Genomic DNA, 19,859 nt, shown 5'->3' with positions numbered 1-19,859 from the left:
GCTACTTAAACATATTATAAAAATTGTGAAAATTATATGGATAATAATATTTTAAAAAAAAGCTGATGTCAAAATAATATTCTGAAAAAAATTATTACATTTTAAATTAATTTACTCCGAAAAATAAATTACTTGACTTAGATAAATGTTTTAACCATCAAAATTCTTCTAATAATAAGATTTAAAAATTGGATATTTTGAAATTTTTCAAAAACTTTGAATCACATTTTAAAATTTGAGTTTTCAGTTTCAAAAGAAAAAAAAATTAAAAAATGTATGCAATTAATAATTTTTTTTTTTAAATAGTCATTACAATTTTTAACAATTTATTCCATTAGTCAGTTCTTTCAGTTACACCCTGTATAACAAGTGTTTTAATCTCTATGCTTGGAGTGGTTAACTTAATGCGTAGGAGTATAAAAAGAACAAACATAGATAGATGATCATTTTACTTTTATATATAGAGATGTATTAAGTATATTATATAAAATGCTCTTTTTTTTTTAATACAAAAGACAAAACTATGCACTTATTACACATTTAAGTATTTGTTTTTATTTTTTGGACAGTTAAAAAGTAAAGATCCACAGTTTATAATTAATACCAAAATAAAAACTAAAGGTTCCTAAAAAAAGTCATAAAATTTATGTACACATATTTTCATCACAGTTTTTTTCTAACTTATTAATATATATCTCCCATTACAAATTCGACAATTGTTATAGGAAATTCTTCAATCAATAACCACTCAACATCACAACATTGAGAATCTACAACTAATTCTGTTTTTGCAATATAAATCGCTAAAGATAATACGTTTCATCAAAACACAGTTGATCCGTCATCAGTCTCTACTTTTGAATAACTTGAAGTATTTGGTCGCCTTCTGTGGTTAGTACTTCGCCGCCCTTCAATTAAAAGTGCTATTATCTGAAATGAAATAATGTTTTTTAAGAATAGTTTGAAGAGAGAAAGAGAGAGGTGATAAAGAATCTTTTATGTAAACATGTTTATTTACGATATATTTCTTATTTATTTTTGTTAGATAATGTCGAATAATTTATTATTAAATGTATTTTAATGTAATGTCCTAACTGGTGTGTGTGATTTCTGTTCTGACCACACTGCTCTACAATACGTTGCCTGTATGTGATGATTGCAAACTATTTTGTTTATCCCGCATGCATGCAAATCAGCTGGGACATGGCATTAGAATGTATTTACAATTCAAAAAAAAACATTCAAGAAAAAAATTAGTTTTAAAAATTGTTTGCTTACTTTTTTTTTATTGTATAACGCTAAATAAAACAGCATTGATAGTATAGTCATTATGCTGAAGTAGAAAAGGAAGTGTGAGTCTTCCGTATCGCCAAACGCAGGATTTGTAAATTTAGGCTTAAGACCCAATCTTGATACAACCTCTTTGGTCTCTGCAAAAATATGATGCATGTATATTATTTTAATTTTAAAAATCTCAAGATATATGCCAAAATAAAAAATGTTACTATTGCAACAATTTTAAACAACAATATAAAATACTTTATTCTCATGTTGTATTTAAGTATAATCTAAGAACTGTGGTGGTACCTATAATTTCTATAACATATCAATAGAATTTTATTTTGTTAATTTAACAGTGTATATAAAGTATATTATACTAATATATAAAATTATATTATAAATAATATTATGTTGTATTGTTTTGAAAAATTACCTACTCATTGCATTAATGATTCAAGTACATTGCTATATACTGAAGTATAATTTATTATAAAAATATATTTAAATTAATTTAAGTTTCATATAGTGATTAAAATAATTACAAATTAATCGTTATTTTAGTTTGATAAAAATGGTACAATAAACACCATAATTAATGGGCTTCGAGATGAACTTGATCAGTCATGCCCGTTATCTTCTTGAAGAATTAATAAAAAATAAATATTATCAACAAAAGTATGAACAAAATATATATTTTCAGTTTAGCAATTTGAAAACAAAACAAACTAAGTTTACCTGATTGGTTAATGGTACCATCATTCTCTTTAGGATAATCAACACTAGATTCTAAAAGAAATACACATATATAATATTGAATTATAAATAATACATCAAATCTAAGACAGTATGGTTATGGATATTAAATAGGTACTCACTTGAATCAGGTTTAGAATCAATTGGAGTTTGGGCCTCTAATTCTTCAATTTGTTTTTCATCTTCAGTGGCAGTTTCATCCTCTTCAAGGTTAGTATTATTATCCTTTGGTACTTCTGCCGGGAGTTCCTCGTCATTATTACTATCATTATTGACATCAACTAATTTTTGATTATCGTCTGCCTAAATAATATTTTAGTCAATTATTGAATTAGTCCTAAGAATTAGTTGAATTAATCCTAACTACATATTACTATATTATATCTATATAAAATTGGGTTGACATTGGTGTATTCAAGAAAAAATGATGTTAAATATAGTTGATTGAGTTTCTACTCTCTACAAAGTTAACTAAACAAAATCAGTATTATTAATACAAAAATTCAATTCTTAAATAAACAATTAAAAATATATTTTATACCTAGTATCATTGCCGCATAAGTATAACTTAAATTAATTTGATTTCAAAAGTATCTAGTAGTTATTTACTAAATGTAACTGTATAATATACCAAACTTATTGATTAAGAAATGTTATAAGCCGGGCTCGTAAGTTCAAGCATTTGCATGTTTTTCTTGCAACACAGGAAAACATACTAACTGAGATACAAATTTGTTTTATAACAATAGATATAAATATGTAAAGTTTAATAGAGCATATTTTCCCATATTTTGGGTGTAAAGGCATATTTAGCATGTACTAGATTTTTTAGTTGTTAGCGCATATTTTTTTCATAAAAAACAAATTATTTGAATTTTTTTATTCTCGTACGACCACAGGATCTAATAATAATAATAATAATAATAATGTAATAATGACAACAAAGTGTTGATCTGTAAAGTTAGATTTTTGAGTGGTGTAAAATGTATAAAAATGAAGAGAAATTAAATTTGGATAAAAGATAGATACATTTTATTATTTCAAAATTTACCAACGATTTATTTATATCATGCATAATTTTAAAATGTTAGTGCGCATAAATGCATATTTCTGAATTTTTAGTGCATGAATGCACGCTAATTAACACATTTTTCAGTGCACAAACTTACGAGCCCTGATTATAAGATATGGTTATTTTTAAATATTATTATACTTACGTCTACTTTATTTTTAGGAGATTTATCAACTTCAATTTGAGGTAGGCCCTCAGGTTTTTTTGGATCTTCAATAACGGCACTAGGAACAACTGATTCTTTAAGGTTTTTTGATGAATTGATAATATTTTTTTTTATAGCTTAAAGCAAAAATTAAATATAGAATTTTGCATAGACAGTATAAGATAGTATTTAGATACTTACATGTTTTAGACTTTTCCAAACGGCTATCGTGTAAGAGTAACAACTCTACATTTAAAAATTTACAGTACGTGTGCAATTCATTGTTCAAATTATAACAGACTTTATTCCATTTGGCTATATTGTTCAATGGATCCATAAGTAATTTCATCGGTTGTGAGATTTCAGTTACATTTTTCCACACGCCATACATGGTTTCATCTTTAAACTTGTGTTCATTAGTTATGTTAATTGCTACTTCTAAGTCGATGGGATTCACCACACTGTGTTCGAATTCATTGCTAACGTTGTAAATTACTGTACAAAAACACTGAAAAGTAAATTCATTTTCTACCATCTTGAAGTTGTTGACGTCCAGTAATGGAAAATTGCAAAAGTCGTCGAGTTTTAGATCTTTGAAATAGTTCAATAGACCAAATTTGATAGACTTGTTGGCAGATGACATCATAAGTTGACTGACAGTTTTCTCGGTTGGCGCCGTCGACACATTTCCTATTTGCAATGTGACAACGGTCAGACCGGCGAGTATCAACCGTATCCCGACCGGGATCATGTTATTGTTTCGCTATTATTTTTCGTTTCGTCCAACCGAGCTAGATCTTACATGATAAAGCAAGCATAAAGTTTTGAAAAATTGAACAAATGCCAAATACAAACAGAAATTGAGGAAGACAAGTCTGTCGGTACACTCAGCGAATCCAATGCCAACCAGTAATAAATATATTTTGAGCCGAATAGTGCGTCATCGAATTTCAAGCAAAAAATACTTATACAAACATTACAAACCGACAACTAATGCAGTGGGTAAATAATACAAAATTACTAAACAGTCAACTCGAATGTCGAATAAATTATGCAGAATAATATTTATATTATCACTTCAAAGTCTCTAAAGTCGGTACTCGTAGCGCTCAAGCGGTCCTGTTATCAGAATTTATTTTCGTTTTTATGTTCATGCCGGTAAACATAACCTCAAATCGTCTGACCGGGCAAAACTTTTACGACGCTCTACAGTCTACATTACGATTTTCGTCTTTGGACAATAACATTATTAACAGTTAACACAAACACTATAAAAATTAAAAACTAAAAACTACTTCTAATAGATTAACTATTAACAGAAATACAGATTACCTAGTCAGAAATTTAAGTCGATAACTCAGGACCATTAATTCCACAATTTTTCTTATTTAATATTGATTGTTTATGTTAGACGTTAGTATAAAAAAAAAAATAGTGGACGAGTAAATCAAATTTCAAACAAGAACTGTTCCACCATAAAAATGGTAAAGCGCAAAAGCGAAATAGCTTTGGCTGACGCCGAACAGAACAGATCGGTCAGAGAAAAGTATTTCAAGACCGACAAAGTAAGTTCTGAGATTCTTGGTAGCTTTAAAAATTAAAGATTGATACGTATGTAGTTATGTCGATTTTGATTTTATTTGCGGTTTTTTTTTTTTCAGAGCAATGTTCGCACATCCAGTCTTTTTATGCCCATCATGGCCCTGGAAGGTCACGAAGGTGATATATTTGCTACAAAATTTCATCCAGAAGGGGAGTATCTTGCATCATCTGGTTACGACAGAAAGATTTGTAAGTACACATTTGTCGTAGCATCTCATAAATATTGTCCAAATTGTGTAAATTTATTTAAATTGAGTAAACATGTTTCAGTCATATGGAGTGTGTATGGTGAATGTGAAAATTTGGGCGTTCTCGCTGGCCATTCTGGAGCTGTTTTAGATATGAAATTCTCCACTGATGGAACGTTAATTTACACGAGTAGTACCGATATGACGGTTTCTTTTTGGGATATTTATAAGGGCCAAAGAGTTAAGAAACTTAAAGGTATATTTTAATATTCAGTTGTTAATGATTACTTAATAAATAGTTACTGAATTTCAATGTTTTGCAGTTTTTTTGTTTTTAGTTATAATTTAAATGCATTTGTCTAATATAAAAGTTAAATGTTCACTAAAGTTGAAAAATTCACTAATAATTTTTTTTGTTATTGTACTACTGAATGTAGTCAAACTTCAGACAAATACCCAATTATTAATTAAACATTTTTTTTTTTACTACCTAAGTGAAAATAATAAAAATGTATTGATTTCAAATAATATGTAAGCTGTTAGTTTTTATCTTTCATTTTTTTTCTTCCTGTTTACTTATTTCTATTTTATTTATTTAACGAATTGTAAAATATTCTTCTCTAACTAAATTTGTTTTTGTAGGACATACTGGGTTTGTTAATTCCTGTGACTCTGCAAGACGTGGACCTCAAATGATCACAAGCGCTTCAGACGATTGCACTATAAAAATTTGGGATCCAAGAAAACGAGGCGGCGATGCAGTTACTACTTTCAATAATAATTATCAAGTGATGTCTGTATGTTTTAATGATACAGCTGATCAAGTCATAACTGGTGGTCTAGATAATGAAATAAAAGTAATTTGTAATTTATATATTATATATATTTTTAAATTTTAACCAACAGCAGTGCTAACATTACTACTCAAAGAATAGTCTAGTTTACTAATGTTTAAAAAATTTTGTGTGTTAGATTTGGGATTTACGTAAAAACGCATTACTTCATCGTTTGCCTGGCCATACAGATACAGTGACTGGACTTGAATTGTCACCCGATGGCTGTTATTTACTGTCTAATGCAATGGATAACAGTTTGAGAATATGGGATGTGAGACCTTATGCACCTGCTGATAGATGTTTGAAAGTCTTCTCAGGCCATACTCATAATTTTGAAAAGGTACTAATATCAAAAGTATATTGGGCATAGTTATATTTATTTAATTGTTTACTACTTTTTATTATAAGAACTTATTGCGGTGTGCGTGGTCACCAGATGGTTCAAAAGTGTCAGCGGGTTCAGCTGATAGATATGTGTATATTTGGGATGCCAACACTCGTAGAATATTGTACAAGTTACCTGGTCATAATGGAAGTGTAAATGATGTAGATTTCCATCCAAAAGAACCTATTAGTAAGTAAAATTATTAAGACCATAGATTTCCTTGTTAGAGAGTGATAGCTTAATATATCACTAAAATAGGGCAATATTTTAAAATAAAGTGATGGTCATTAGCCATGTCTCACACCAGCGTTATGCTGCATATTTCAAGACCCTGTGGTACACCATGCTAGAATTTTATAAAGTGACATATAGAAATAAAAAAAGTGTCGCAATATTTATTTGTGTATAATTATTTGATGACTGGAAACAAATATAGTTGTTGTGGATTTTCAATAGAATCAATAGAATTTTTTAATAAAAAAAAGTAACTTAAAATTCAAGAACTCATATCAGGACTAGGTTTGTACTAAAATTATATATTTTATCAATAATTAATCAAAATCAAATATAAATGAGTGTAGACACTGTCTCATTGTATTTTATAGTACTTAGCCACTAATGAAAACAAAGTCAAACACTTACCTGACAATGATAAATACAGCATGTGCATTCACTATTAAAGTATTAACTACAATCATAGTTGTTAAATTATATATTTTATTTTTTTCAGTTATGTCTGGGTCTAGTGACAAAGTTGTATACCTCGGCGAGTTTGATTGAATCCATTTGAAACTGAACTGACAATATTTAACTTTTAAATTTTTGTTAGGTATTTAGCTTTTTATTACTTTGTATTTATTAAATTAAACTCAGACTATTATAATAATTTATGTATTCATATTATTCAAAATCCACCTACGTGTATAAACTATTATAAAATATTTTATTTTCAGAATATTGATTTTTTTTTTAATCGTCTCATGAATGGTTTAGCTGTAAAATATTTTCATGATGGAGGAAGTATAAACCACTGGTTTCAAACAATTTAAATGTTGAAATGAATACCATACTATTTTATTAAGCATAATTTTTCTATTAACACGTTAACGGTCACCAGTGATCACCAGTGCTCAAACAATATGTATTATTAGTATGCCAAGCATATATTTCCATGTTATTCCAAATTTTTATGTATCATTGTATTTGTAAAAACATTTAATTATATATATAAAAAAATAATATGATTATTACATGAAAAAATTGTGGCAATTCCCACTACGCCACTTCGATCTTTTTAGTACATTATTGTGCCATGGAAAAGTTACTGATAGAAAACTTTATTCATTTTTGGTTGCTGGCAGTCGCAAAAGTATACAATTTAAATATTACAGATATAATCATTGGCGGTCGCATGGCAGTCAACGTGTTAAAAATAGAAATATAAAATAATTATTTGAAGTTTGCTACCTTTTATATTAATAACTTGGTGGAAAAATAGTTAATACACTAAATAAGTGTACAATTAGTGTATCAATTATTATTCATGTAAAAAGACACAAATTTGTATCAAATATAAATTTACTGCAACTGTGTAAAATAAAATAAATAATACTTGTTTAATATATTCATTTGATAATTTATTGTATTTAATCTTCATTTGAAATCAAATTGTTATTTACATAATTACATAAGAATATAGGATACTGAAAATAATGCAACTTTTAATTGAGTCCTTCAGTGATGTAATGGACTAACCCACAAAATATGTACAATATTTGAGTTAATGACATTGATTGCAAACATACACCAATACACCATACAATTCAAAACATAAATGGTCTAAGCCACCTTTACTTAACATTTACTTAATGGCAGCACTTAAGCCGTTTTTGTAATTTAAACTTTTAAAGTACCTACTAGTGTAGATCATTTTAAATTTACTAAAGTGAATTAGTCATTACTGCACTGAAGCTGAAGCCCTCAGTTTTAATTGTCAGATTTCTAAGTCCACAATGCACCCAGTGTATTCTATAATTCTATCACAATAATTAATAATTATCATTTTATCAACTATAGATACCTACTATTAAATATTAATTATTATAAAGTAATAACTACTGCTTAGCTTTAAATTTATAATAAATTATGGGGCATCGTTCAAACATGTTAGGTTAGGTTTGGGTAGGTATATATTATATAATATATTGAAATTTCCAGTCGTATACTTAGTATTGTGTTCTTTTGTTATTGCGAGCAATAGCATCCTTCTTTGGAGTTTTCTTTGATCCAAGGCAAATATTTAGCAACTCTGGTGTATACTCCAGGAAATCCAGGACGGGCGCATCCGTGACCCCAGCTCACGATTCCTATACAAACCATGGATATCATTATACAATATTATTGAGTACTTTAAGCCGTTTAGGTATACTATCGTTGTCATATAGTTTTTAGCAGAGAATGCATTGCATAATTGCACAAGCAGACACACAGTGAGACGCTAAAACTAAAGTAATAGTAGGCAGTGGCGGATCCAGGATTTAATTTTTTGTTTTTTTTTTTTTGAGGGGGGGAGGCATAGTCCAAAACGCAGATCTTAAATCTTAAATTTTTATTTTTTTTATTTATTAAAGATTATATTTAAATAATAATAATATTGTAAGAAATGTATACAGGCAACACAGGCTTGTCTGGGGCGACGTTATGTAAGAGGCGTCATTTCCTTGGTGGTAGGCAGGGACGTATTTTGGATATGTTGCTACTTGGCCTAGCGCAAAAACCGAAAACCGTTTTTAAACCACTGATGAGAAAAAAAAGAGATTATTTAATTATTACATTTTTATTATTTAAAAATAATAACAGAGAAGTGAAAAGTATCCGGCAATTAACTTAATTTAGTTTTGGATGGGACGGTACATGTACAAGTACAAATGTATAATACACTAAAATTAAACTTAATTTAATGTGTATATTATCATTTGATTTTTTCCCGAAATGACGACGTCGCGTTCGTCGAACGTCGGTAACTTTATAACGAGTTTATTCATAATAATAAACTTTATTCGAATTATAATAATTAAATTAAATGTAGTTAATCCTAACTTTTTTAAGCAATGTTAATTTATTACAAAGATTATTATTTTTAATGCTAATAGAATGTTTGTATTAATGTATACAATATACATTAATGTACTTTAATCTATATCGAAAATTAAAACAGGTCCAACAGGCCTGAAAAAGCGGTACATTTGATAATCTGTTAATTAGTATTGTATTAGGTAATTATTAAATTCATTATTAAAATAAAAAAATAAATAATGAACAATTTAAATATAATAGCATTTGTTAACAACAACTTTTCTTCACTGAAATAAAATTTTTTCTTAGAATTTCAAAAAAAAGAAAAGTTGACGTTTGGGAGAATTTCTAATATAGGTAATGTGTTTGAGCGAAACAATATAAACAATAAAATTATAAAAATTAAAATAAGCACTATTGAATTAATAAAAGTTAACTTATGCCAATGGGGGGGGGGGGCATAAGCCTTTCGTGCCCCCCTTAAATTCACCACTGATAGTACTGATAGTAGGTACCTGGTAACATTTTCAAAATATTTTGAGCTATTTATAGACATTTTAGTTTTTTTTTATAAATATTGAATACATATTTTCGGTAAAAATTTAATATCTAATTCAAAATATTTAAGATACATAAGCACGATTTTTTTTATAAGTATTTGAAGTTAAAATTTTGATTGAAATCGTCAAAATTCCGAAAATTTGAAGATATGTGTACCTAATTAATAATCATAAATGTATGTACTAAATTTTTAATTTGTATAGCTTCGTCTTGAAAACTATTACAAAATTGCTCATAAGTAATTTATGCTGGAAACGACAATTCTAAAAAACATATAAATACACATATTTTCATAGAAATTTTAAGTTCAAATTTGAGCGATATTGGATACTTAAACGACAATTGTAGTTATTTTGCTGTTAGTCGAAAATGTGAAATTTTTGGGATTTGAAAACTATTCCCATTGTTTTACGGTAGGGAATTATATGTTTATCGTTATTGAATATTGATTCAGAAGTTAATGACAATAATAAATGATATAAATAATATACACTATTTTAATGATTAAATATTAATAATATATTTAAATGCAAAGTTTTTTCCAAAAATGTATTCAATCTAATCGTGTAACTAATACAGTAGTATTTACCTAGGTAGTCAAATAAATGATTATAATATCTATTTAATTAATACATCATAAATCATTATTTGTAATATAGGCTGACAGACCATCTTCGTTAGAAACCATTTTGCGTAGGTACGCAATGATATTATATCATCATTGACTTCAAATTGAACAAATACATCATAACACGCTCTACACCTACAACTGTATAGCAGAGTTACCTCCCCCTCACCCTTTTTAACGATTTTTGATTTCATAATATTATGTTCCGTTCGTTTCACGTTTGACGTCACTAGTAACAATGTATAAAATAATAATAATTATATATTTTCAGAATTAATTGGGGGACTTGGCGATGCGTAACAACTTAAATTAACGTTGACATCACGGCTAAATTGCTTTTAAAACCTGAGTACCGCCATCACGGCAATTCGATTTTTACGGTCGTGTAATATTGTAAAAGCTCGACGCCGTGTTTATTACGTTATTTATAATTTTATATCGAATTGTATGGAAAGGTTTAAGGTTTTTTGTAAACGATAATGGTATTTTTCAAGTCAATTTTCTGAGAAGGGAAATAACCGTATTAGATGAATTGTTTTTGTTTCTATAAAATACAAACAATTTAATATTTAGGTATCTTAATACCGTTAGCAGTAATGGGGGGAGGGGGGTCGTTCCCCCCATCCCAATTGGTATTTTTTTACTAGATGTATAAACATTAAAACAATTAAAATAATATTTTGATACACATACATTCTATATATATTATAACATATGTTTTATTTAATCGCTCACATTGAAAATATCTGTGTACGACACTGCTTAAGAGGATGTTAACCATAGACCTTATACTTTTATCGGTTAACAAATTGCTATTTATTATTTTTTGTTAATGTTTGATCTCAAATAACGCCAAGTAGTTAAGAAATAATATTATAAAGATTAATATATATATCTAACAGCTAGGTAATATCGATTAATCATTAAAATTGTAGTTATTGTTATTTAAGACGTTTAGTTGCTACGACAAGAACGATTTTGGTCAGAAAAATAATTGTATACACAGTCAAAAATATATACCATATTATGAAAACAAATATTGTACATTTTATTTTCCACTTAATAATTGCAAATGGTCATGGTAACCAAAAATTAAATAAATAGGTAATAATAATTACTATTGATTAAATAGGTTCTTAAAATTTACAACTCTAATTAAATTTAAATTAAATTAAATAATTTAGTAAAGTTTTGGTTATTTTACCTTCCATATTTTTGTGTTTAAAATATTTTAGATTACAGATATTAAATATCAAGATAGGTACTCAATTGTGCGACATGCACCCTTTGAGTGAACCGAGCAAGGGACAGATCCCTCTATAGTTACATATTATAATTATTAAATCATGCATTTATATTTTAATATTATACTGTATATACGATCTAGACATCTAGAAGGCATATGATATGCAGTTTAAAATAAAATATGAATGTCTTGGATATGATTGATTTGTCGCAATCAAATAAATTCAATATTTGCATAATATATTTATTGATTTGTTTAGTTCAATAAACATTTTACTTCTTGCATCCCGTTCCATTATTCAACTCCTTCCTAAATACCCCCCCCCCCCCACATAACTTCTCGCCGCAGCATAATATTAAGACATATTGTGTAGATCAGCGGTTCCCAAACTGTGAATTGGGAGCTTTTGGCAGGGGAGGAGCGAGCCTTGAGGTAAATATTGATATTTTTTAAATAACAATGTTTTTTTTTGAAACTTTTTGACTATTCTAAAAAAAATATTTAATTTTTAGAGTGGCGTGAACTAAAAAAGTTTGGGAACCGCTGGTGTAGATTATGAACATTATGGCAATAACCGTGCGCTTACCAATGATCTCGAACCGTTTGTTGTCCATGAGTCTCATCAGCGGTCCACCGCTATCACCCTGACAAGAGTCCTTGCCACCCATCTCGTGACCCGCGCAAATCATGTTCTCCGTGATCAGTCCGCCCGTGTAGTTGGTCTTGGAGCACTGCTCGTTGTCTACTATCGGCACGTCCACCTGTCTCAGGTGACACGACGTACTTCCGTTCTCGTACAGCGTACCCCAACCGGCCGCCTTTGCCACACCGTTACTGTAGGTGTCGTCTGCAACGTCATTCATACTGTCGTATTATTATATTATTGGCACGTCGAGGTTTATAATATAATATTGTTCATCATCGTCAGCGACATGATACACCGTGGAGCGACTTTTTTATAATAATATTACAGTTTTGATAAAACTGGTACCTAAGTACAGCTGGATTTATCGTACGCAAACTGTAGGTACTATATTAATAATCGCCATGCTTATTCAGACACTAGGAATTAGTGGCACTTATGATGGCGATTTAAATTTTATTAGTTCTTCAAAATAGTATAATAGGTATCTGTTTTCTGTGAATCGTCAAGGTTATTGTTATGTGTGCTTGAAACTGGGAACACCTATGTAGGAAAACTTTGGAATTGACGTTTTTATATGATTTTCTATATTATATTCATGCAGAGTATAGAACTACCCTCAAAAGGTCAACTCTTAAGTCTGTAGCCTAGACCTAACCTATGTATAAGTACAGGTTTTCTAAACCTTTGAATGCGATTTTCCATAGAATATTCATAGACAAAACAAGAAAATGATTTTTTGTCGTTATTAGTCGATAGCGAGACTATAAACACAGACCATCCCACGTGGGCTAGAGCTATTTCTGCGATACATATAATGTAGGTTTAAGTAGGCACATAATATTCTGCGTTTACATTCACATCGAAAACAAATGTCTGCTGAAATTAAACTATAAATCAATATAGGTATAAGCCCACAAGTACAGAGCGATGGAGTATGTATGCATGTGTACTATTTAAGTTGACATCCTGGCATGCGAACCTTAAGCTCATAAATAATTGCAGGACGGAACCGCGTCCTGTATATTGGACTTTTTTCCGACACACGTCTCCATGAATGGAGGATCTCCATGTGCTGTTAGAATTGTACGACGTAGGCATGGAGACGAGTAGATAAGGAACGAAATTAAGGTGGATGAGTGAGGAATATCTCCCCCCCCCAGAGTCTTTATAATATAATATATTGTTATTACTTTGTAATTTGTGAGGTTTTGTGCTGATATCACCTCAAAATATATTCAAATCAAATTTCTGAGCATATTGTATATATATATATTTATAAATACCTATTTATAAACATTGGTATACTCATGGTAAAAAAATTTCTACTCCCATTCCCCCTAAAAAAGGACAAATTCTTAATTACGCCTTTGGCGTAGATATATTGTATCGTCGGATTGTGGTTTATACGCGAACTAAGTATATGTTATACATACACCGTTACTAAACAATTTCAATTCGTTACCGACAAAAACAATATTTTACATTGTTTTTAAAATGTATTTAAAAGTAGGTACCTATCTATGGTACAACCATACTTATCGGAGTTGATAAACATTTTTCTTTCTTTTATGGTCCCACTTAATTGCCACTGCAATTGGATCGTACTTCACTGTGTTATTTGTTTTAAATCAACAGTTCACATTTTATACTTGAAAATTATGATTTTTCAGTTATAATGAAGGGTCGCCCACAGTCACACAGACAAGGTCGCCTCACTGGCTATTTCCAGTCTTCAGTAAAAGTCAGTCTGACTCTTTCAGGAAGTGAAAACGGATCAAAATAGTGATGGTTAGACCTCTTGAGAGTTAATATTAAATAAGAAAACCATTCATAAAAATGTTCTATTTAAAAATACGGATTTCAGATTGAAAAAATCTGTAAAACTCACTGTGCCTACTCTGAACAATTGAGTACCTATATATTAACATATATTAAATGAATTGGTATATAATTTTATTTAATAAAACGCACTTGAGTCGGTCGGTAAACAAACAGGCTTTATTGTCGCGGACATCGGCACCCGGTCGTTGAGCCTCAACAACGCCAAATCGTTTTGGAAATTCAGGTAACTGAACTCGCCTACGATAGACCTCAAGACGAATCGGGTTTCCGGTTTTCTGGTAGCATTGCAATAATCGTGTTCACCAAAGGTGACTTTGATCAGCGGCCAAAAGAATCTGAAAATTTGCATTTATAATATTATGCGACGTTCTATATAATACATTACATAGTATTGTATAGCATATACAAACGGAGTAGTTTTGTTGTATTTTTTGTTTATATCCGCATGGTGAATACAGGATAATTATTTTATTAGTTAATTCTCGAATAAATTATATTAAATACTAGTTCAGAAAAATAGCTGTAAATTATTCCTATTTTCCTATTTTGCCTTTTTTTCCTACAATTATTTTACTAACAATATATATTAAATAGGTAATACAATAGTCAATAAGTAAATTTGATCAAAGAAGAAAAAGTGATACAAGGTTCGCATGATTAGAGAAAATATCCATGATATAACTCTGCAAATACATGTACAAAAGTAATTATAAGAATTTATTAAAGTTCCTATCTAGATAATAATACATCAGTTTAAGTATTGTTTATTTTAGCTTTGTAATAGTTCAACTATATTATATTGTATAGTGTATTATTAGTATATTGTTTTGTTTATAAACTCGTCATGATTCATTATACTTCTTGAGGAATCAACTCAATCAGATAGAACTTTATAAATAAAGATACTAGAAAACTGTAAATTGTAAATATGTACTCAATCCCTATTCCCGCCATTCGTATTAAAGTGGTACGAAACCGTTTTATCATATCAAAGAATTTTTCTACATCAAAGGGTTATATTTGGAGTTGAACTTTTTGTTATACAAAACAAATAATGAGAATTCAAATATGAAAACCTAAGTATTTATTTGACTTAAATATGAATGGGATCTTTGTGTTTAGTGTTTACAGTTTTAAATGTACGCACAAAACAATAATAAAAATTCAATAAATGAAAGACGAAATCCGATTTTCAGAAATTGTAAGACTCGCTTTTGAAGTGATGAATGTACTATAATATAGTGTACATAAGAACAAAGAACACAGAATTCTCAATTAATTCCAAATCATCGAAATAGTAAGTACAAAATTAAAATAATGAAATGTACTAATATAAAATATGTAAGTACCTACCTAATAATACCTATACTTATTATACACAAATAATTTTAATTTGTTTATATTCTGTAAATACCCATTACCCATGGATTATTGTTGTTAACTTTCAAGTCAATACTGATTTACATTTACCACGTAGAATAGTGTTATTTTGTGATTAATAGTTTCATGATAAAAAATATAAATTGACAATAGCTTAAAATTAATTAAAAAATATTTTGAAAATGTCATTGTTTATGTAAAATATAGTAATATTTATAAGAGTTTCAAGTAGGTACCGTGAATAATATTTTTAAATTATAACAAGCCTTAGCTGTAAAAATATTTTATATATTTTTAACTATAAAATAATTTTTAAATGTTGTTATTTTATCGAATTTTGTCAAAACATGAAATTCAAAAGCTTATAAAAAGAATTTTGTCTTTATATTTTCAATATTCTTATTTAGGTATTAGAACGCTTATAATAAAAAATCGTGACTATTTAGTATGTATATATTCGATATTTTTTATTTGGGATGTCAAGACTTACGAAGAACTTTTTTAATTTTCATATTTTTTATCCGAGTACTCAAATTCGTATCATATCAAAGTAAATTTAAAAAAGTCGAACTCGAAAAAACCCAAAATATACGAAAAATATTTTGTGTCTAGTAAATTTCAACATAATATTATGCTAACACATCCGTGCTTTCCATCTATCAACCATACCAATCAAAACTATCGTCGTTATACTATAAAATATGCAGTTTAGGTACCCTTTGACACAATGTGCGGCCGTCAGCACGTATCTATCGTTGATCAGCGTCCCTCCGCAGTAGAATTGATTGAAATACGACAGACGGACCATCCAGGGGTATTCGTGCACACCCGACGGCTCGCCGCCCACAATCTTCGTGTCGACGTTCGGAGATCCGCAACCTGTTTTTGATTTTTGGTACAAAAAAACGTGTGGGTATAAAATATATTAAAGTTAAACATTTGTACTCAAACATCGCGAGTGTGGTATTGGGCGTGGTGTGTATATTTTATTCCAGCTTTTGAATTTAGTTACAACTATTGAAATTATTTCTTACTAAACAATATTTCGTCACATTTCTCAACTGTTTAAAATGTATTCTAGTTTTTTTTGGTTCGGTGTCGAACATCGGTACATTTTATTGTATGTTGAATAATTTTGAGTTTTTTTAAATTGTTATCATTTTAAATAAATGTGAGCCAATTGCGAGATAGTTTATATTCGACAACCGTTTCTCGTCTATACAGCGGACAAGCACCAATATTTTGTGCGGGCTCGTTATTTATTTTTTAAGAACTACAGATGTTTGTAAGCTTACATTAAATTATTTACATTAGATAAGTCTATATAGTTCAATTTTTTTTTAAATAAGAAATAAATTATTTTCCAAGGGTCTAATTATTGCTTCCTATGGATAATTTATTTCTGGTCTCTACACAATATTTAAATAATGATGAACGATAATGTGGTTATTGACTGTTGACTTAACGTTACATGATGGGTATAATATTATGGAGATTCTATCTTGGCCATAAAAAAATCATGAAAGAACGTTTTAACTTTTGAAGTAAATTAAAGATTAATTTCGCATTTTTATATAAGACCATCGAAATTGATTGATTACATTAAAAACAAACTAAGTAGGATATAATTTATCCTATAACGCTGAACAACGCAAGATTGTTAGTTCGGTGCGTGTTGCGAATGGTCACAGAAGAAAAATATAACATTGTAAACGTAACGTTACGCACTCACAAAAACTTCTATTTTATTTACACAATTACACTTCTTGAGAACAGAAAATGTGTATTGGCTACCTACTTTTAATGTTTAAAATAATTTTTTAACTATATTATAGTTATTCAATCGTATTTGGGAATCTCTAAATTGTTTTATACTTTATTGTGACACCGTCATAGGTACCATATTATATTATCTACAACAACACTTAATAAATTATCATATTTTATCTGACCTGCTGTGCAGAGAAACATTTTTATTAAAAGCAAAGTAAACCACTAAAACTAAACCACTATTATTAATTAGATGTACAACACCCTTATTTATAGCGTGGTATCTTATGAGTTAAGGGTCATCACATAAATTTGGACATTAAATTGTATAGTTAACATAATAATATGATTATTAATTATTATCAAACATTGTTCCGACAGTGGCTTTAATTAAATAAACGTCAAAACAGTTTATACACACAAAGTTCAATTTCGAAAACGTCAAAGTGTAAAAACTAAAATCATATTACTCCCAGGCTGTCGTGACTCCAAAAATAGAATTTACGTTAGTAATTATCAGCTCTCTCCGCAAAGTGTGTTTTCCGACAAGTTTTGAAATTTCATTTGGTGAATACGATTTTTGAACTCAATATTATCATTGTGCTTTTTTTGCTGTGGAGGAACGTTGTGAATACTTAAAATTTATTTTCGTGTCAAAAATTATAAAAACATTTCTACTACGTTTAGAACTTGACACGTGCCTATACTTATATACGTATTTGTCGTTTGCTTTATACTTCCTGATTGTTTATTATTTTAAAACTAAACTGATTACAAGTGTTTTGTTAAATAGTACGGATACCCAGCGGGCAGCTCATAATATTCCTACTATAACCGTCAACGCTGAGTAAAAAACGTTTTAGTTAATATTTTCATAAAAATGTATATTTTCAGGTACATCCTAAAATCATATTATCTCAACTTACAGCTGATAAATAACATAATAGAGTATTATATATTATACATATTTCATATACAGTATTACTGCAGGGACGTTTTATCATTAACCAGGGACTAGGTCGCTAGGATATAAATATATAATAATTTATTATATAATATAATTTTTTCTTTTTGTATCCATATCATTACTAACCCTCGAGACTATACGCATATAATTCCTGTTTGATATTTATACTATAAATTATTTTTCTGGTTATTGTGCCCACGTATATATCAGTGTACAACTATATAGTACCAACCTATACTTATATTGCGAAGTCTCCTGGGTCTTAACGCAATCTGCAGAGAAAAGTGTAAAAGACAAGAAACGTCAAAGGTATATAATATATAAGTAACCTATACCTACATAATTTTTTTTTAAACACATTATTTTTATATGAATCTAAGAAATGTGTGATCTCCAGTCAATGAACGGTGAACCGTGAATAATACCATACGCGTATGATATATAATATATTATAGGGTATATATTATAGTATTACAAGGTTCGTGCTCTAAATCTACCGGGAAAAAAATGAATTATGTATATTTGAGATTAGGTTATAGGTTTTTATCTATTTGATAGGTTCGGTCAGTGATGATATGAGATCGAAATCGTGTAAAAATAATCTATTAAGTCATTTAATTTAAATTACGTTGCATTCCAGGTTAAGTTTTAATAATAATCATAATAATAAATAAATAAAATATTTTATGGTAGTTATTGTATTAAAGAGCTTTTGTTTAAAGATTTATAACCTAACAAACTAATATCAACAAATAATTTATTATTAATATAGATTTAATTAAAATCAGGAGTTGTAACTTTTTAATCGTTGTATTGGTTATAACTTAAAACCTTACATTTTGTAAGAGCATGGTAGATTTTACAGCGAATTCAAAAGTTTAAACCTATATCAATTACTTATTAGTTTTAATGATATGATTTAGAACGGAGTATTTTATTTCTATTTCTATACTCGATCAAAGTAAAACTTTGAGCGATGACCTTTGAATGAGTTTCTTTTTGTATTACACTAAGTTGCTTCAAATTATTTTTAATTTTGTTTTCTCAAATATTTAACTCCACTAAGTACTCATTAAAAATATATAACCTCTAAATAAATGTAATTAACATTTAAATTGTGATCTGACGGTCGTATAATAAATTGTGTCAAGGAAAATATAACTCCAAATGTAATTAATTGAGTTTTTTAAAATTTTCTATGGGCTTCAATAGTTTACCAAAGTTGTTAACCAGCAGATTTCGGGTGGTTAAAATACATAAAAACGTTTAAGTAAATTATTAAGATTATTAAGGTTATTTATAACACTTATTACAGATTATATCTTCGACACGAATTTCAATTATATTAATATTAAAATAAATGTCTTGCGTTAATCTAAACGGAAAGCGGATGGATTTCATGGGTATGTACGTGGATTAAATTCAACCACGACGGCCATCGAGGACATCTAGAAATGTTTAGGTATACTCACTGCAGTCGCA

General features: G+C 28.8%; 3 protein-coding genes across 4 annotated transcripts in view; 1 reads left to right on the top strand and 2 right to left on the bottom strand.

Moving 5' to 3' along the window:
- Positions 1-436: 436 nt before the first annotated feature.
- On the bottom strand, positions 437-4,348 carry LOC111035154. The gene is made up of 6 exons (XM_022316674.1): positions 3,453-4,348; positions 3,252-3,388; positions 2,157-2,337; positions 2,017-2,067; positions 1,279-1,430; positions 437-930 (listed from the first exon to the last, which is right to left on the bottom strand). The coding sequence occupies exons 1-6, from the start codon at positions 4,000-4,002 to the stop codon at positions 823-825; spliced, it is 1,179 nt and encodes a 392-aa protein (XP_022172366.1). The 5' UTR covers positions 4,003-4,348; the 3' UTR covers positions 437-822.
- A 384-nt stretch (positions 4,349-4,732) lies between these two features.
- Positions 4,733-7,693, top strand: LOC111035155 (U5 small nuclear ribonucleoprotein 40 kDa protein). Of its 2 annotated transcripts, XM_022316676.1 has the most exons (8): positions 4,733-4,816; positions 4,913-5,042; positions 5,124-5,297; positions 5,684-5,898; positions 6,014-6,217; positions 6,286-6,451; positions 6,993-7,091; positions 7,216-7,693. In XM_022316676.1, exons 1-7 carry the CDS (start codon positions 4,733-4,735, stop codon positions 7,040-7,042), a joined length of 1,023 nt encoding a protein of 340 aa, XP_022172368.1. In that variant the 3' UTR covers positions 7,043-7,091; positions 7,216-7,693. The 2 variants fall into 2 exon arrangements, with proteins under 2 accessions (XP_022172368.1, XP_022172367.1); XM_022316675.1 differs by lacking the exon at positions 7,216-7,693 and having other exon boundaries at positions 6,993-7,148.
- An 808-nt stretch (positions 7,694-8,501) lies between these two features.
- LOC111035149 (coagulation factor X-like) overlaps positions 8,502-19,859 on the bottom strand; it is a 20,264-nt gene continuing 8,906 nt past the window's right edge. The window contains exons 8-11 of the mRNA XM_022316669.1: positions 16,357-16,542; positions 14,390-14,595; positions 12,359-12,619; positions 8,502-8,628 (exon numbers count right to left, since the gene is read on the bottom strand). Coding sequence (XP_022172361.1) covers positions 8,507-8,628; positions 12,359-12,619; positions 14,390-14,595; positions 16,357-16,542 — 775 coding nt within the window. The 3' untranslated portion in view covers positions 8,502-8,506. The remainder of the gene's footprint in view (positions 8,629-12,358; positions 12,620-14,389; positions 14,596-16,356; positions 16,543-19,859) is intronic.

Source organism: Myzus persicae, unplaced genomic scaffold (genome assembly GCF_001856785.1).
Source record: "Myzus persicae strain clone G006 unplaced genomic scaffold, MPER_G0061.0, whole genome shotgun sequence".
NCBI classification, from domain to species: domain Eukaryota; kingdom Metazoa; phylum Arthropoda; class Insecta; order Hemiptera; family Aphididae; genus Myzus; species Myzus persicae.
Note: the sequence above shows the minus strand (reverse complement) of the source record. Positions and strands in the feature narration are given on the sequence as shown.